Here is a 20,071-nt window from a genome sequence, read left to right on the forward strand (position 1 = left end):
TCCCAGAAGTGCTCTTCATTAACTTTGTGAAAGTCAAACAGCTAATATCCAGGTAAGTGTTCTGCACAAGCTCCTTTGCTCTCCTCCTCTGAAACTGACACACAGAATGCAGAACTCAAGGTAAGGACACATAGGTAATGGTCACAATATGGAAAAAGGCTTTTTTCTGCTGATCAGATGTGAACCATGTTTAATCATACCAACACAAACACCTCTGCTGCAAACCAAAGGCTGCTATGCCCAATATCTGGGTTAACAAGGTGGCAACTTCTTGGCAAATTATTCAAATAAATGAGAGTTTGTTGAAAATCTTGGAATCAATAAGTTCAAGGAATGCTCACAGCTGTTATCTGAAACTCATAATTCTAGCTTTGACTTCTAATCTCAGAAAGCAACTTTACAGAAGCCTTGCACATCAACAGGATGGACATGCACTCGGTGCTGATTGCACCACAGGTAGTCCCCTTCAGCTGGTGCTTTTCCTATTGATCTCTCCTCTAAATGGATGATGTTTAGTAGCTTCATAAACAATGAAACCATCAATATCTGTCAGGATTTACACCTCTTTGACCTCAGCGTGGGGCAAATATTGCTATCAGCTTTATGTGTTTTGTTCTGTTTGTTTTTAGCTTTTCAGTTAATCTGATTGCAACACACAGCATGAGGTTCAGAGGTCTGAACAAATGCAGCCAAGGCATTCATGTAGCTCCTCTCCAAGACATAAGTGATCATATTCTGCATAGTTCTCTTAATAGCACTAATGATTTACAGGACAATCAGCTCTCTCTCTGGTAAAATAAGTTTACAATGATTTATATGTAGTATTGCTCTGAAGTATGTTTTTATAAATCTTGAGGTCCTAAGTGCTTGTCACATGAATGTCAGAGACCGCACAGAAGTCTAAAAATACTCATGTAAACCCTTCTGCAAATGCTTGACATCAATGCAGCTATTGTATATTTTCATGCTCAACACAGGTTAAAATAGTGCCACTCACTGTGACAGTGTAACTGGGGGCTGCTAAGATGACAGAAATAATTTATTATGCTGCTTACAGCTAATAAAACCCCATGTGCTTTGGGGCAGTTTCTGAAAATACAGCTCTTATCCTTTTCACATGCGAACACTTGCTGTTCCTATCATCTCTGGTAGTCCTTAGACAAAGGTTTGAAGCCTCCAAACACACTCAAAACTAGAAGAAAGTGAAATATCTGACTGCATAAAATAAGGACTCCCTTGCACCAGAACAGGCAGCCAGTCTTTTTTGTAAAGTACAGCTATTGTGTGTTAAATGTGTCTAAACCCACGCTAACTTCTGAGGAGAATCAGCCCATTTGATCAAAGAAGCTCAAACTGGCAAAACACAGCAGTCTCACCAAATCCTACAAGAAGCCCCATTTCTGCTGGTGTGCCAGACTGCTCAGTAGTGGTTTGATCTCCAAAATTCACTCCTCTGGGCTGGTGTTTTTCCTCCAGCTCCTCTTCCCTGCTTTCTCTCCCCTACGGCATTTCTCTGTTCTGCATTTCCACTTTGCTAACTCACTCACAAAGCAGCATCACAGGGAATGAAGCATTGTGGAACTGGCAATTCTTGTAAACCTCATCACTGTGCCTGATCTTGGATGCATCTATCTCATTTTGGAGCTATTTATAAAGGTAGAAGAAATAAGAACAACTCCAGCCCATCTAACCATCCCAAGGCAGAACTCACTCTGAAATGCATTCCATGCTATGGAAGCCATGTGCAGCTTCCCCCAGTCATAACTATGCTTACTATTCTGAAGTTTCTATGCTATAAAGTCTTTTAAGTGAGAATTTTTCATGCCATTCAGTTCTGATCGCTGCTGGTCCTACTTCCTCAGCCTGAGGCACATTGTAATAAAATAAAAACTGGGTTTGAAAAGGTGTGATTCTGATCTAGGCAACTAAAAAAATAATGATTGTTAATAACACATGTCTACATAAATAACTGCTCATGTCAGGCTTTCATAGTTAGTTGTACCTGAGGGACAGAAGGAATAGTAAATTTGTTGACCTCCTTTTGGTTCTCTCTTAGGCAGCAAGGAAAAACAGATAACCAGTAGACAATGATTTATCCAATACTAAAATTCCTACACTAGGCACCTAACACTGGTGGTTTAGTTTAGAAAGGAAGAAATTCATACTGATAACCTTCAACATCCAGCACAGACCTACAGCAGAAACACCTCCTACAATCATACCCAGAACTTCAACCCTCCTGCTCCCTTAAGAAGGGAAGCAAAGGCTTTTCCAAGTTAAAAATGAGTAGAAAATTGGGTTTGATGCTGCCCATCTGTGTTTCATTCATGCAAGGAGAGGGGCTCATCTTTCCCAGGTGCAGTCAGCAGAAGTTTGGCTGTTTCCTGCAGGGGGTCAGCAGGGGCTCAGCTCCGTGGCACAGCTGTAGCACAGAGACAGGCACTGCAACAAAACCCACTTGAGAACAAAGCTCTGAGTGCCTGCACAGCCCCAAAAATCCAGCAGCACTTGTCTGAAGTGTGGCCATGAGCTGCAAGGTGTTAATTTTTAAGCTTCTTAATCTAGCAAGCGGTTGAGTTTATGAGCCTCTGCTCATGTCTGGAGGCACACACTTGCCTTAGCTCCAAGTTCCCTGTGAAATTGCACCTGTGGCATCTTTCAAGGGGAAAAATTACCATCTGTGTGTGTTGGATAACTCCCTGGCACACGCCTGTCATTACTGACTGAAGGCATTCTTGTACCTAGCCAAGAGGTTGGCCTTGCCTCTACTGGATGCTAGAGACACTAGAGAAGCCTAGATTTCCATTCCCACCCTGAATAGCAATCCTTGTAGCTGAGAGTTCATAAATTAATATCCCTAGATAGATATGCAACTACAAGAAAAACAATTTAAAGCAAAATTCCCACCTGAAGGAACAAGAACATTGATAAAGTGAAGAAAACATTTAAATTATTTCAAATATTTGCATTTGTGTGAGACAGTAGAAGCAATGTGAGAGGGATTGAAGAACAAAATTGCACTTATCACACAAGAGACAATTTTTAAAAAACCTAACAAAACCTGTAAAGAAGCCAGAAAAAATAAATTCATAAATGAAAGGATTATGACATTTAAGTAAATGATAAATTAATTAGGGACAGCAAATTGCACCTAGCAATAGTCCATACAGCAACAACTCAATAAAAAGAGAGTTTCTAGTTTTAAAATGAAATTGAAATGCAGAGTGGAGCCAGGACGAGTATTAATTCAACAAAGGGGAATTCACATGCAGTATTACAATACAGTCTAAATTCTAGTAACCAATGAGCCCTTTTAGACTTCAGATAATCTATTGTTGAAAAAGGATTACTTGTATTAAAAAAAAAAATCTCAGCTATATCATTATTATCAAGATTGTATTAAATTTTATGTTTCTTCTTCTGTCAAACACAGCAAATTTGTGAGTGTTTTCATGCTTCTGTGGTGTATCTCAGAAGTACAGCTGGGAGTGCTTTTCCAGAGAAATCTCTTTTCATGTATTTAACCCTGCTCTTTCCTCCTGGACAAGGCAAAAGGAAAATGCCCAAAAAGGTTTCTGGCTGTAGCAATTAAGGTTGTATCTCTTGCTGGCTTCTGGTCAGCCTTCAGAGAATCAAGATACTCAAAATAGCCTATAAGAAAGAAAAACAAAACAAACCCAAACCCCAAATCCCAGCCCCCAAACCCTGGCTTGTTATTTGTCTTCTGTTACATTTTCTGCTCTTGGACAGCAAAGTCATGATTCATGAGAGGAAACCAGTGGTTCCTGTTATCTTCATCTTCTGTGGAGAGCAGGGTACACTTATCCCAGTTAATAACTGGGGAGAGAGAAATATATTTATGGCAAGTGGATGGATGTTAAAGGAAAAATCAGCACGTGATTGAACAAGGGAATCTCTACGAGCTGACCAAGAGTAATTGGTTTTGGGTGTTATTTACCATAGTGAAGGTTCCACTTTTCACTTTTCATGAAATTGCTCTAGACTTCTATGCAAATAAGAGCAAAATTTATTCATTAGTTCAGCTGAATATCACCTCTACATAGGAGAAACCTTATGAAAAGTAGAAAAATCAACACTATACAACCATATATTTGTCATCAATCAGTGAAATATTGCCTGGCTTTTTTTGAAAATGCATGTTCTGTCAGATGAACCATGGATTATTTCTAGAACCCTTTGTATAGTCTTAATTGCTTAAAATTACTGCTGAAGTTGTTTCTACAAACCCCTGGATGAAACAGGTACACTGTGCACCTCACTCTCCCAAACTGCCCTGGGCCACAAGGTTCTGTCCCACTCCTCATTTTATTCCAGGGAAAATTTATCAAGTGTATAAATCAAGTGCATGGCACAGGGTCTGGCCCACAATTGCTTTGCAGTCCCAGAACTTCCTTTTCTATCCTTCTTGCCCAGGAGGTCCAGTGAGGCTCCCTGAGTTCCTCACTAACCGAACGAAATCACTAGATGAATTTTTTTTTCCTTTTTTTTTTTTGTGTTTTTAATAATGCAATTGAAGTGTTACCAGCTCATAGAGTCTTTTAGCAACCTCTTATTAACTGAGATCTGGTATTATCACACCTGAGTGCCAGCAGTATCAACTTCCATTTGAAAAAAAGTTGCTGGCTCTTATAGCTGTAAAGCAAAAAACCTGGGTATCCCTATAGGCTCAAAAACTCCACTTTTTTTTTTTTTAAAATGGCATCGTTATAAAGCTCAGCTCACAGATGCTGTTGCCTAGCCTTGCTGACATCGAGAGGGGAAAATTCAGATGACAGAGAAAATCTGTCCTGAATTTATAGCAACATGTGGCCCAGTTGTCTGTCTCTTCCCTTCCAGAATGGAGAAGAACAGAGCAGACTTCCAACTGCTGTAAAGTGTCATTGTGTCTTTGACATATAGGTCAACATATAGATTTGAGGATCAGGAAGAACTGAATGTTCCTTTCTATATATAGATTTTAACACAAAAGTTACTACAGCATGCTAAGGCTGCAAACTCTGGTACTAATCTTTTCTTTGCATCCATGTAACTTCAGGGTTGTTTTTTTTTTTAATATAGAACAATTTTTCCCCCTGAATTTTGGCCTTACACACAAATATCCATAAGCATATTGTAAAGCATATTTTAAAGCCTGGTAGTGTTCATAAATCAGGATAGTTATACTTGTAATCATTTCTGTGAGTGGGTGTTCCTGTGCATGAGAAGATATGCAAAATTGGACTGTGAGATGAGCCATGATGAACATTAAAGGTCCGGAAGCAGATCGATAGCTGGCATCAATTGCCAGGGCTTCATTGATTCCAATGGTCCCACGATAAATGCCAATTCACCTGGAGCTGCAAACATTGCCATCATCTTATCAGCTGCTCTGTGACAGTGGGGAATGCAGAATGAGGGGCAGGCGTTACCTCAACGCCTTTGAACGGTGCCAAAAGGTAAAATTCCCTGGTTAGTCTCATGTTTTGAAATCTCCTTTATTGGCTGCATGTGGGTATGCATGTGCAGACAGATGCATATATACACAAAAAGGCATTTTCTGAGACAAATACCCGGCTTCTACTGCTGTGATGGTACTTTTCAAATGAAAACAAAATAAATTTCAAGAGACTGTATAAAATATGCTTGTACAAATTTGTTGCACTTCTATGAGATTTTTCATTCATCCCAATAGCAAAGGGTCATGAAACTCAGGCTTTAATCCACAATTTACATACAGTATTCAAATTCTTTTTCAAAACTAAAACTTATTACAGAAATGATGGTTTCCCTGGTGTACAAATTACTGAGAATTATAATATCAACAAAAAGTAACGAAGCCAGGTTGCATATAAAAATCTACACCTCCTAGGTGACTCTCAACAAGTTTTTTTCTAAACATTTTCCAACAGATAAAGTTCATTATCTTGTTCTAACAATTTCCCATTTCAAAGTTAAAGTTTTACTGAACCTGTATAGAAGAAATTAATTATACAGTGGCATGAACAGCACCTAAGAGAAAAGGGACTTTGTGCATGGTTGGTGATGAACTCATTGATTCTGCTGCAAAGTTCTCTCAAACACCTTATCAAATGCTGCTAATTTTCTGGTCTGCATACAAATGTATTGATGTGCCAGAATGTAATCAAATAAGAATGTTTAGAGTAAAAGCTCATTTGCCATGTTTCAAATTGTTCATATTTACTTGGAGGCCTCAGGTGGGCATCTTAATCTTATAGTGTTATTATTTCAAATAGAAAAAGAGATTTTTTTAATGTTATTTGGAGGAAGTCCCTTAGCTTGCAGACTGAGGGGAAAAAAAAAAACAACCAGAACTGCTGCAACAGATATTTTGACAAAAGCTTTGAATGAAAAATAACAAAACCTCTGCAGGGAATTTCCCATTAATCTAATTTATTTGGAAGAACATTTTCACAATAATAATTAAATTATCTAACGTTCGCTTACATTAAAAAGCGACCATCTGTAACTGTTCAATACTAGAAAAAAAGGAGGGGGGAAAGGCCAATATTTTAAACTAACATCACAGGGAAAAAGCAACAACTTCCAAACATCAAAGGAATACCATGATGTTTGACAGCTTCCTATGAAGTCAGCTGTTTCATCTCCTAGTGAAGTTGGCAACAGAAATTCCAGCATCTTCTGTGCAGTGGTTTCTTTAAAACTGTAACATGTTTATTTGTTAGACCTCTATTCATCCGGTTTTCAGACTGTGTGAGTAACAAAAACATCCAATAATTAAAGACTTGTGACACAGAAATCCATGTTTAGTACAGACAACAAAAATAACAGCTACATTTTCCTATGGAGGATTTTATCCAGGAAGTTCATCCATGCCTTGCAAGTCTTCCGTGGGAGGAGAATACCAGGTATAACCAACTGAGATGCCATTGAGCAAAATGTGTTTTTGATCGGTTTTATTTCTCCTAGAAATGTCAGCACAGCACAGTATATTGCCTGTAATTTCAATAGATAAACGAGACAATGATTCCATTGTTATTTTTTTCTCAAAATGGTAGAATACATTTTCTTAAAAAGGTCTGCAAACATATTTACAAAAGTGTGAAATCAATAAATGCAGGCTCTTTATATTTTTACTGAACTTCCAAAGACTGACTGATATCCTAATTTTATTGGAAATCTGGTCCAAGGATGATACAAGAAATTAAATATCACACTCAATTTTGCTTTTGTGTATGCTACCATGATAAACAAATCAAATAGATAAAATATTCTGAAAAGAACAAACTTATATTCCATGAAGCACATGAAGATATTCCAAAACCATTTCTTATCTTTTCATTTCAGCTTCAAAACATCTCTTGCTCTTTCTCAATGTTGTGTTAAAACGTGGGACACCATCTTACTTTTGGAAAGCCAGCTGCTGTTATGTCAGTATAAAGTAGCCACTAAAATATCATTCACAGTATCTGCATCACAGGAATGGACTTTTTTTTTTTTCCAAACAGGAGTGACAAAATTCGTGTTGTTGCCTTCATCTTTCACATTTTAAATACTATTGGCTGACAGAAATAAAGTGTAGTGTCATGCTTGGTTTACCTAAATCATTTATTTTGTAACTAATAAAAGTAAACAATTACCAGATACTGTATATATAGAGATATATAGATATATGGCCACAAATAAACTATAGTAGAAAGTTATTTTGGTTTTGATAAAGTTAAGAAAAGCACATAAAATCATATTTCATTAATATCTTGTTTTATGGCCATCAATATTTTTGTATTTTTTTGTTTTGTTTCATCAACATAGCAAAATACAATCTTCTTATTAAACAATAATTATCAGATGGCAGACAATTCTTTTTATTGGTTTACATTGGCAGGTCACAGTCTAAAAGCACAACCACATCAGGCAGAAATTGCACACAGACCGCCCTGGATTTTGAAGACTATTTTTAATGCTTCTACAAAAAAAACCCTTAATTTAAAGCTGGGGACTGTAACAAGTACTAAGTACCTGATTTTATTTTTATTTTTTAGTTTTTTGTTAAATGGGGATGTAAATAACTGAAATTGCAGTATTTGTTTTGGTTTCAGTTTTATTTTTAATGTCTATGCTCGATGTTAGCAAACATACTTTAAACTTCTCAGCAATCTTTTATAATAAAAGTTCAATCACCCTATTAAACCCAGGTCATTTCTTTTTTCCCATCATGGAATACTGCAGATTTATTTCAATTCGGCCTGTTCGTCGCTTTTTTTTTGGGTGTCAATATTGCATTTTTAACTCATTCCTGAAATCTGTAGGAGATTTACATGGGATGATAGTCACAATGTCAATATTTCCGTAAGAAATAGCTGTGGTGGGGCTGGCCTATAAATATGCAGTTTTATTAATTGTAGAAGGCACCCTCATGTCTTCAAAAACCAGACTGGTCTTAAGATATTACTCTTTATTTGAGACAGTTACCATTACTTCATTAAAAAATGACAAAACAGCAATAAACATTTTAGCTCTTTAATGAGCAAAGATCAGGTCTCTTAACATTGGAATAATATTCGTTATCCAGATTATCTTTATTTCACTCAGTGACCAGTAATATGGCCAAGAAATACAAAGAAATTTTCCATCAAGTAGTATACAATTTTTGTGTGTAATAAGCTTTCATTCTTGAAAAAGAGTAACTGAAAAGAAATGTTTCTGTTACTGCAGTTAGTTTGTCAGAGAAAGTTCTTCGCATTATCTTACAAACTATCAAAATTGCTAGTAATTTGAAAAAATGTAAAAAAAAATCACATAACTTTAGTCTAATAGAAATATAGTACAGGTAAGAGAGAAAGTATTTATCAGGGATGTGCTCTTAAGTCCATCTCAATTATTTCTTTTATATAAATGTACATCTGATTACATATACAAACGTTTTGAAAGGACCATGGTCTAGAATTACTGGAAAGCAACAGGGGAATGAAAAATTTCTTGTGATTTTAGAACATTCACTTCAAATCACACAAACATATGTAGTATGCAGATTTTTAAATTTCCAGTTGTTGGCTCTCTCCCCGTTCTCATATACCCTCTTTTTCTACACTCTTGCCATCTGGTCTAGAGAATTAATTGGAATGACAAAGCTAATGTATAGCAAAAAGGGAATTAACATTATATCAAAGTATTATAAGTAAACTTTGTAACATGCAACATGAGTTGAAACAATAAACTGAAAGGTCTAATCAGAGCAGTAATATTGGGGCATTTTTAAATGGCAAAATGTCATTGCAATTAAATTTTTGGACACACTTTACCTCATCAAATTGAACAAAATCCTCTGTAACTGAATCACAGCAAATTATAAATCCTTCATCAAAGGACATTAAAGTTATAGTTATTTCAAAGTCAGAAATTATTTAGATGGAAAGGAAAAACATTAATGTTTAGTTTTATACTAAACATTAATAGTATACATTTTTTGTCTGGTATTTATATCAGTGAGGGTTCACCACTGTATACCTAGAATGCCGTAAATACCTTTAAGAACTCTTGCAATCCCCTCTTTTTCAGAAGCTACCATGAAATATTTTACTCTAATTACTTTTGCCCCTTTAAGAAACTTCTTTAGGTTGTGCCAATTGATGGAGAAAGCTTCTATTAAAAACTCCAATGGGATGAGAAGAATTTTAATTACGGCTTAATCAGCAGCACAGCCACCAAGCATATAAATTATCATGCACATCGTGCTAAAAATATCCAGTTTCCTTTATTCCCACAACTTTTATACTGACAGCACTTATGTGATAATGTTGTACCTGCCAGGCTGTAAAACTTCTCTGACTGGCAGATTTCAGCATGAGCCCCTTTCTAAGGCCTTAACAGCATTGGTGCTTTGTGTACTTAATTCAAATATGTAAATATGGTTTACACAAGAAAACAGGTCCAAATAAAAATTGGTGAAAATTATCTGACATTCCATTAGTGTGTCCCTTGTGCATATTTATAGGTTTTTAAAATTTTCAGTCATAGTTCTTTCCTGTTTGTGTTGCACATGCCTAATTCCATTATGTAACTTAAATCTTCAAAAAATTAATACTTGAATGTGAATGAAAAAGTATCATTCAGGACAACTGCTTCAAGCAATTGCAAACAGTTGGGTTTTTTGTTTTTTGTTTCTTTTTTCTTTTGTTTTCTTTGTTTCTTAAGTTCATTTGATATATGTACAATTCATTTTTTTCAAAACCCCAAATGTTCTTGATATGTATATTCACATAATATTCCTCCATATTTAAATAGTAAGAGTCTTGTAGGTTGAAAGCCAAGTAATCTTCAGTAATATCACCTACTGTAATCCATCAAAAAATAAAAGTTTGTTTCGTCTTGTCTGGCTATACCCTGGTTGTTGAGTGTGAATGGGGGTGGGGATGAGGATGGGGCAGAGTATTGTTCTGTCCTCCAGTAAATGTGTTGAATGTGTGTAGGGGCTGAATCCCTGGTATAGTGTTGGGGATCATTGTGATGGTGTTGGGTGTCATTAAGGGGATATCATCAGGAGACCTTCTCATAGCTAGCGTGTAGTCTGGGGGACAGGCGGTCCTAAGAACCACCTCATGTGGATGGATGGACTCACATTCATGATCCAAGTCAGTGTGCTTCATTTGGAGGGACATTATCTCCTCTTCTTGTGCATGGGTGAGATCATTGGTAGTGGTACGTTGTGGGCTACATCTCCTGTGAACGTCATGTCTCCGCTTGTCCTTTTTGTAGTACAACGCTGCAAAGGCCAAAATGTTCAGGAACAGCAAGGATGCGCCGACCGCGATAGTAACGCTCAATTCTGTTGAGTAGTCCCTTTGATCCACTGAAAACGGGCTTGGCTGCTGTTTGGGATCATCTTGTTTGGCTGTAGGAAAGGCTGAAGTAACTGAAACAGAATTTTTCCTTGTGGGTCTGAAAGTATTATCAGTCGATGGCACTTTAGTTGTGGTAGAGGTATACTGTGAAATGTCGTTAAGATTGTGCAGATGAGGTACCAGTTCCAACCAAAGGTTCACTTTATTTGCCCTATAGTGTTCTTTAACTCGTGGTTTTAATCCAATGTGAAGATACAGTTGGTCTTTCTGAGAATATCTGGTCCATGCTACTTCTTCAAAACGATTTGGTTTCGTGTGGATGAATTTTGTGTCTTGCGGCACTGGCTGATTTGGGTCACTGAAAGAAAAAGATATCTCCAATGTTACAATGCATTTCAAATGGAATTATAAAATTAACATAATTAAGATTTTATACTAAACATTTAAGACTGCCTTTGGACGGAGTAGAGTGCTATTCTCTAAAATTAGAGGCCTTAATAATATTGATTAGAAACAGCATTATGCAAAAGAACCCTTCTTTTACACAGACTTCAGCAACTTCTCTGGTTCTCCAAAATATTTTTGTCTCACAGTGAAATCTTTTGCTGCTGAAGGAAGATTGCCTGGTGTGTGATGATGTAGTAGGCAAATGTCTGTGAGAGACCAGTGTGAGAGAACATTAAAATTTTCTTCTTGTTTTTAGCAGGAAAAAGTTCATACAGCTCTGCATTTCTGTTCCTGTGAAACATCTGTGGCCTTCCAGAGGGGGAAGGATCATAGCAGAGCACAACTCAGTGCAATGCATAGTCAAAAATAAGTGGTAACAAAGGATTTTGAGAACAGCTAATGAAAATGTCAAAACTTTCCAAGTTTAAAGCCACATATTTTATGGTCAGAAGTGAGAATTTGAGACAAAATGTGCTGCTAAAATAAGCTGTATTATATTTGAAGCAATATTTATGTAATTATCTCTCTCATGGAATGAAAGTATTGGTGGTAGGGTAAAGGCAGGTACTAATGTAGCTGGTTTTAACTCTACACATATGTTAAATGCTTGGTTTTACACTTTTCCAGAGTTTCCTTAATTAGTTTTTTATATATTTTAAAATTTCTTTGTAGAAAGTCTGAAAGATATTTTTTCCTCTTTTTCCTAAAACATGTTAAGTGAGCCAAGGGACATTACAATAAACATAAATATCCAACTCAATTCTTAATCTCGTGTTGGTCCTACAAGTACAGAGGAATTCCCAAGGGAGAATAGCAAATGTAAAGCACCATTCCATCCAAAGTTTGCCCACAAGACCATTCATACCACCATTCATTATCTGGTACTCACCCAGTTTTTGCAAAGTTTGTCCAGTACGTCATCACCACTGCACTTAGCATGACATCATTTTTGGAGAAATTACAAGGAAATAACTCAGTAGGACCAATCATGGGGATTCCTAGCACGTAAGGAACCTCATCTCCATGGGCTGCATCTGCCCATGCAGGTACCTGATCTGTCTGGCAATGATGGTAGAAGGCATAGAAGTACGTAGGCGATCCAAAATTCGAGTGAAGATCTGCTGTGGCCACTGCTGGTGCAACCCACTGGTGATCAGTAAACAAAGCCAGCAGTGTTTTCCTTCTGGTCTCAGGGTTGTGCCGGTCTGCCCAGTCTGTGTACATAAATTTGATAGTTTCCCTCAATATATCTTTGCCTTCGGGGTATCCGTATAAGTTATCGACGAAATTAGAAACTGCAAAGTCAAAATCACTGGCTGATATGCCATCTTCGCTGTCCACAATGTTTTCAACAAACTTCAGCCCTTCCCCTTGGTTAACTCCCAGCATGATGTCATAGTTGAGGAACTCTCCTTGTTCCATCAGGATCTGAGGGTCGTCCGGTATCACGTCGCCGTCGATGACTGGTCCAAAGGCTATATGGTATCTTGCTGGTTGAATGTCCTGGTCGACAAGTTCTCGGTAAGGCTTCTTCTGTAGACATTCTACCAGTTCTACAGTGTCTGACATGTTGCAACCAACTTTTGTAGCCAACATCCTGGCATATTTTGCAGGCTGAAAGCTAACTGCCCAGCTGGAGAGAGCTGTTCCACTTTGAGCTATTGCTCTTTGAAAAAGTCCTGTGGGGAGAAATATTTGAAAACTACTGAAGCGACCTTGAAACAGCCACAGACTTTGAAAGATTCAAAGGAGTTCTTTGAAACAATAGAAAACTTTGACAGAAGAGATACCTGAATCTTAATAGTACTTGAATATACTGGGTGGTGAGATCTGACTGCTGTTGTACCTACAGGTAATGTGCATAAAATAAATGCAGTATGTGCTGAAGCAAGTGATTCTCCCTCAATATAGTCCAGATTTTCAAAAGAGACTCAGAAATAAAAAGGAGTGGCATTACCTTATGTAGGACAACACTATCAGGTTTAAAAAAATCTTAAAATTAAGTACAGGTTGGAGTAAAAACCATCAAGTCTCTGAAATGGGTTGAAGTTTTTGGTATTGTTCTAGCCATGATCAGCATGCATGCATACAACAACATGTGAAATTAATCTATTACACTTTTTAATGTTTTCTTTGGAATTAAACTTGATTTGAAAGGTGCAGTGCTTTTAAATTGTGTATCACTGCAAAAGTTTACATTCTGGAGTAATAGATGAGAAGGTACCAGGCAGCTATTAAATTTATAAGTGTCTAAGTAAAAATCCTTTTTTGTAAGGAGCTTTTTTTAGGGCAGGTTTATATTGATCACACTTACATAAAAAGGGAAATTATGTATTTTACACTGTTTAGCTTTGTAATTCAGATATTTAAGCATATGTTCAGGTATTCAGTTAAGGGAGAGAGAATGATCTGGTGCTGCATATAAACTTGCAGTAAACCCCAAAGTTTTCAGTGCACTTAACTTGAATTTATGCTGATTTAATTATCACCTTGGACCAGGAATTCTACCAGAAGAAATAACAAAATGCGTTAAAATTTGTGTTTTCCTCTCTCTTCTGTAAGGATTTTTAAAACATGTCCTGGATGGTGGCCTCACCCTCTTGTAGTCAGGGAATTAATGCAATTATTTTGCTTTTGGCTTTAATATAATCAGAACTCCATCCTTGTTTTGATACTTCTTGTGCTTCCTTTGCATTTTTCCACTCCATTTGAGGAGGATATTTTGGGTTCTAAAAGAGATTGTAAGTCTGACCCTTGTGTAAAATATTGCTCAGAAACTGTATTTAGGTAATTTAGGTTGTACTTAATAGGTATTTAGACAATATTTAGGTAACTTTGGCCTTTCTGCTATTTTATGAAGAGTTGGGAGTTTTTTCATTTTCACAGAAGTTCATTTCAGTATCATAACTTTTGCACAAACTACTGGAAAGTATTTTATACTGGACCCTACCTCCTGTAGGTCACTTTGGGTAATACAAAATACATTTCTGTAAAATGTACAGAAATATAGTGTTCAAAAGTTATACTGATTTAAGATATATGGGTCAAAATTTTGTTTTACTTGTGCTGATGGGCGCCTGGAGTCATTCCACCGTCTCTGGTGGAGTCACTGAAAGTGACACCTGGCCTCACTCAGTTCCACCAAGAATCTTAGATCCAGTGCTTGATGAACAGCTGGATACTCCCACCAGAGGAACTGGAGTCAAGGCTCTCAGCTTACCTCAGAAATTTATTCCAATTACGCACAAGATGACTTTTGCTTTGATAAGAAACATATTTCTATTGATAAAAAAAAACCTCCCTAGCCTCTAAATCAAATCAGAAATGCTTTTAGAACTTCTATTGCAGCACCAGACCCTGTACACTCAAAAATAAGTTGGCATCTGTTGCTGACAGGAAACATTTTACAAGCTTCTCAGGAATTTTAAATCCTTCAATGATTTAAATCATTCTATTAGGTCCCAATAAAAAAATTCTTCAAATTAGATAGGTATAGAGACTGAAATGTGTAAACTCAGGCCTCTTCTTAAACTTATGAGAAGTCAAATCCAAGATAATATTTTCTTGCAAGATAAAAGTAAAAATAAGAATGAACTTGAGCTATAAACAGCTAAAAATATATTTGCATGTTTATAAGGTCAGATATTGAGCTAGTATAAATCAGCTCAAAGTCAGTAGAATTACCACAGAGGATCCAGGCATTGTAATAAATGTAACTAAATGACAAAGCTGAATTTTCACAAAGATGTATTTCATGATAATTCATAATGTGTGGGGTTTTTTGCATATTGTGTAAATCTAACTTTATTGCTTTATTAAATATGTCTGAACAAGGACAGAAAGTGTAAGCTATGTGTAAGAAAATGCTGATACTAACACTGTGGCTTGCTAAGTGCTACATAAACATCAGATGCTGGATTAAGTAAAAGTGGTCAAGTCCTTTGGCCATAAAACCATCTGAGGAAATGAAACCAAACATCCCTCCTTGTGCTGAAGAATGCTGACAGAGCTATTCCTCCACTCAAACCATTTGGTGAAAACTGAACAGTATGAAAAATTATTTCCATCTGTCACAGAATTCGTGGCAGAAATTAGTACCTCACAGGATGGAGACCTACATTTTTATCTGATAATGTGTATTATTATTATTATTATTATTATAATTATTGTTGCTTATGGGCTTCAGACTGATGGAAAGAAGATTTAAATGTTCAGTGGGCCACGGTGCTTTGTGACCCTTGTTCAGTGTCTCATCACAGTAAATAATAATAATTTGCATATATTCATCTATATTTTGAGAGCACATTGTGAAGATGGGTTCTGCTCTGCCCACTTGCAGGTGGGTGGCTGTGAACAGCTCCACCTTGAAATAGGCTGAATTCTTCCTCTCAACTGCCAAGGGAATCTTTCAGAGGGAAATGACAGAAGCAAAGAGAGCTTCTGAATTTATATCTTATGAAGGGGATTGGTTGATAATCATAGAATCACAGAATCCCAGAATGGTTTGGGTTGGAAGGGACCTTGAAGCTCAGCCAGTTCCACCCCCTGCTATGGGCAGGGACACCTTCCACTATCCCAGGTGGCTCCAAGCCCTGTCCAACCTGGCCCTGGACACTTCCAGGGATGGGGCAGCCACAGCTTTTCTGAGTAACCTCTGCCAGAGCCTCACCATCCTCAGAGGGAAGAATTTCTTCATAATATCTGATCTAACCTTGCCCTCTGTCAGTTTGAAACGCTTCCCCCTCATCCTGTCACTGCATGCTTTTTTATATCTTCTTTTTTCTTTCTTTCTTTTTTTTTTTTTAATGGCAGATCTAACCACCTCCAAATGAAACATGACATGGGAGTGTGGTGAGTTGTTCTGTTTAATCCAAATTTTATCAAAGCATGAGTTTGCTTCTAAAATAAATCCTCGAAATTTTACTTTTACTGAACCTTCTTCAGACCCCTCTAAAATGCCTTGATCTGCTGTGTTGGCATCATAGTGCCTCAGTTTTCCCCAAACAAATTCTGGTCCTGGCAGAATTCCGGCCATGCGTTGGGATATGACAGGGTATCATTTGTTGATAAGAGGCAACACATGACTGTCCAAATATTGTCAATGTGGCATTTTGCATTGATGTCATGTTACACCAAGAAGACTGGTTTTAACACGAAGTAAAAAGTTAGGGGAAGATAAACCAGGTGTCCTCATTTAACCTGGAGTTAATCCTTGATGAGAAAGTTGGTTTTTAGAGCGCTGATGAAAGAAGACGGTGCATTGAGACCCTCAGGTCACAGTGCAGTGAGGTAATGCTTACATCTTGATTTTACAAGCATCTTCTTTTAAATATCTCCTATGTAAGTTCAGGTAGTTATGGAAGAAAAAAAGATTACACTAAAAATCAAATTGTGAAAATAGACTTAAATTTAGACCACAGTCTTATTTTCCACTTGACTCTTCTTGTAGAAGTTATATTTTTCTCTCATTTAAAAAAGCATAATGGCATGGTCTAAAGAATCTCTCACTTCTATTGACCTCAGTGGTCTTTGTAACATGACTTTGGGGAAATGCAGCTCTTTTAATGTCAGCAGAATTATGTTTTTATGACCAGCCAATTAGTCCCCCATGGAGATACAGCAATATAAATTAGTGGAGGATTATATGTACATGGCACAGTGTGGCGTCCCTGATAAAACTAATATAGATAAAAATATGTTAAAACAGTTGGACAAAAGTAACATGATCAATAAGCAATAGCCATGCAAATGAGAGACACTGTGTGAAACTGCGGTGCAAAAATCATAGAAGGAATAAGTTGGGTGCCTCAAACAGCATTTTAATTCCCTGCCACCTGCCTCAACTAGAGAGAAAAGGTGTTAGTTATGGAATAGGAAAAAAACATGTAGAAGGAAATCCATTTGTAACTTGGATGCTTTGACAATTTTGGATCATGCATGCAAAACGTTCAACCATTCTTTTATTAGATGACAGCAAGTGAAGTCCATGCAGTTTCAGACAAAAGATTTCTGAACTAGTTATTGTTTCCTTCACACAAAATAATAGTTTTAAGGAATTCAGCTGTTAGCCTGAAAAGAGAAACTCTGTTATTTTAGTTTTCTTTAAATTCTGCTCTTCAGGAGAAACTAAACACGCCTTTCACAACTGTCTGAATATAGATGACCTCATCTACTGTGAGCATGACTGACTGATTTTCCAAAAAAGACGCCCTTAGGTAGGATAGAAAAGAGACAAAAATAATGCACCAAGAAAATGCTGTTCAGAAGTCTGCTATAAAGTGTTTCTACAAAGCTCCATAGGAAAAAGAAGAAAGTGACCCAAAATTTAAACATGCACAGAAGAGCTGAGGGAGAAGGAGGCTTGTACAGCCTTTAAAAAGTTTCTTAATACTGAGCTGAACTCAACAGTTCATAGAAACAAAGAGAATATACAGAACATCACATAGTACTAATGGTGGTGGCATGCAGACACCAAAATTGTCAAAATTTGCAACCTGTATAATACCTTTGGTTGAATTGCTCCAACGGTTACCTTCAGAATAATGGGATAAAGTCAACAGATTGACGCATGAACCGCCTGCCCCAGATCCAAAAACAGTTATTCTTAATGGGTCACCACCAAAGAACCCAATATTTTCACTAGTCCATCGCAAAGCTTGAATTAGATCAAGGAGGCCATAGTTTCCTTTTGCTGCTTGGTCCCCAGTGCTCAGAAATCCTGTCAAAGTAAATGAAAAGAGAAAGGGTTAGCAAGGGTTCTTCTGAGTGATCCTGTTAAAATCTTCCAAGTAAGATTTAAGAAGTACATGCCATTAAATATCATGCAACTACATACTTTTCCATAATCCCTGGGAACAATTTGTGATTTTACACTTCTCCTGAAATAAAATATATTTGATATCCACTCTTTTGGCCATGATAAATATATGTAGCAAAGATACATCCCAGGCAAAACACTCATCTAAATCTGAACAGGTCACAGCTTATTACTCCAAAGGACTTTTTGTTGATTGTACTGAGTTTAAGTGTAAAAGTTTAGGAAATAGATAAGATGCAGTTTTCTGTACATAATTTTATCAACTCTGTTGCTTTTCTGTACTTGGATGCAGCCACGAGCTTTGCATGTGCCTGAGATGCAATGATTACACTTCACTTACATTAGACTCTGTTTGGTCCTGTCATGGCAACTCATTGTCTTTTACTTTTTTCTACACCCAAAAATGCAGCTTATGTCACAGGACAGGCCAGGCTGAGCAATGGGAGCAGCTCGCAGCTCCCTGAGCTCCATCCCATGGTCATTAACCTGAGCTAATTGAATCTACATTAAATGGACGAAGTCAGTGTTTCCATGACTCCTTAAAACCAAAAAGGTAGGAGCTCGGGGGTAATCTGGAGAGCACTACAAATGCTCCCTTTTATTCCTGGAGGAAAACTGTTGGAATGTGTCAGGTGCTGGAAGAACTGGTCCACACTTTACTCCCAGCAGTCCCTTCACATTTAGCATTGCTGTTACTCTTGTCATTAGAGCCAACTGACTCTAAAAGATGTACAGTAAAAACTTTGAAAAAAGTCTCTGTTGATAAAAGACATCGCTTTCAGACCCCGTTTGTTGACATTTTGAATTTTCTCAGCTTAATAAACAAATGTTTAAATACTACCAGCATTATGAAGTAGTCCATACCTCCATTTGCATATCAAACTGATTTGATGCTCACTAAATCGTGTAACTGCTTTTCAGTACATGCTTTGTAGAGAAATGGAACGATTACAACAATTATTTCCACATTAATTAGATATCAGTGGGTCTTCTAGTCTCGTCAAAGTTCTACTGATTCAACTCTCTTGAGTGCAGACAGCCTACTCAAAGGAAGCTTACAGTAGTTTTGCAGACAAATGGCTCTCAAAGGAGTCCTACTCTTTCATTATGACAATAAAAGCAGCTTTTAAGACATTTCTAAGACACACGTGTGTATATATATCTATATAGCAAGGATTTAACAAGAATACAGATAGGTGCATGTGTGTACCTATATTCATGGATATAATGAATGTGTCATTTGTTAATTTATTATTACTCTGATTTGGCTTCAAATGGCAAGCTTGCATTTGATGTTCTGCCCTATGTATGGAGACATTTAAACTAACAGCCCTTCTTTGCTGCAAATGGCACTGGAAGCTTGTTGGCCTCATTGCCTCAGCAGCTGAGCTCTGCTCCATTTGGGGCAAGCAGCTTTGTTTGTGTCGGTCAATCTTGATTTTTGTAACCACAGAGAGGGAAGAGGAAAGTGGCATAAGATGCCAGGCCAGCGATTCTCCCACTTCCAGACCTAATGTACCAAGTCTAATAGACATACTTCATTCCTTGTATCTGTAGTAAATTGTTACTCTATGCTAGACTTCAAAATAACCACTCCTACAACTGAAACCTGCCATGTTTATTACCTAACTGCACAAAAAGCAAAGCAGCACCACTACCATAGAAGAAAATACCCCCTTGATATTCAGGAGAAGCCTAGGAAGGAAGACATAGTTATAATTCATTCATTCACTCTCACTTTACTATTACAGCTCAGCATTGAGTTGGGATCATTATGGTGTTATTTTACTCTGCTTCACACTCCTTCACTTAGCTCTGTGTGGCCAGAGGGTTGGTGAGCGTGGTTATGTGAAAGCATGGCCCCAGCACAATCCTGCCTGCACAGCAGCATTCATTCTTGGCTTCATGCTCCAGTAAAATGCTGTCCCCCATAAATAATTTTTAAGGACATGGAGAGATTATGTCTTTGAATACAATGGCAAATCTA

The 20,071-nt window shown here is 37.3% G+C and overlaps 1 protein-coding gene across 8 annotated transcripts in view; it reads right to left on the reverse strand.

The window, feature by feature from the left end:
• Positions 1–8,539: 8,539 nt before the first annotated feature.
• The window catches only part of NLGN1 (neuroligin 1), a 425,895-nt gene continuing 414,363 nt past the window's right edge, over positions 8,540–20,071 (reverse strand). For 5 of the 8 annotated variants that reach the window (XM_038145939.1, XM_038145938.1, XM_038145937.1 and 2 more), the window contains 3 exons: positions 17,773–17,985; positions 12,157–12,946; positions 8,540–11,178 (listed from right to left, as the gene is read on the reverse strand). In XM_038145939.1, the coding sequence (XP_038001867.1) occupies positions 10,356–11,178; positions 12,157–12,946; positions 17,773–17,985 (1,826 nt within the window). In that variant the 3' untranslated portion in view covers positions 8,540–10,355. The remainder of the gene's footprint in view (positions 11,179–12,156; positions 12,947–17,772; positions 17,986–20,071) is intronic. The other 3 variants (XM_038145941.1, XM_038145945.1, XM_038145943.1) reach the window with 1 other exon arrangement.

Source organism: Motacilla alba, chromosome 9, assembly GCF_015832195.1.
Source record: "Motacilla alba alba isolate MOTALB_02 chromosome 9, Motacilla_alba_V1.0_pri, whole genome shotgun sequence".
NCBI classification, from domain to species: Eukaryota; Metazoa; Chordata; class Aves; order Passeriformes; family Motacillidae; genus Motacilla; species Motacilla alba.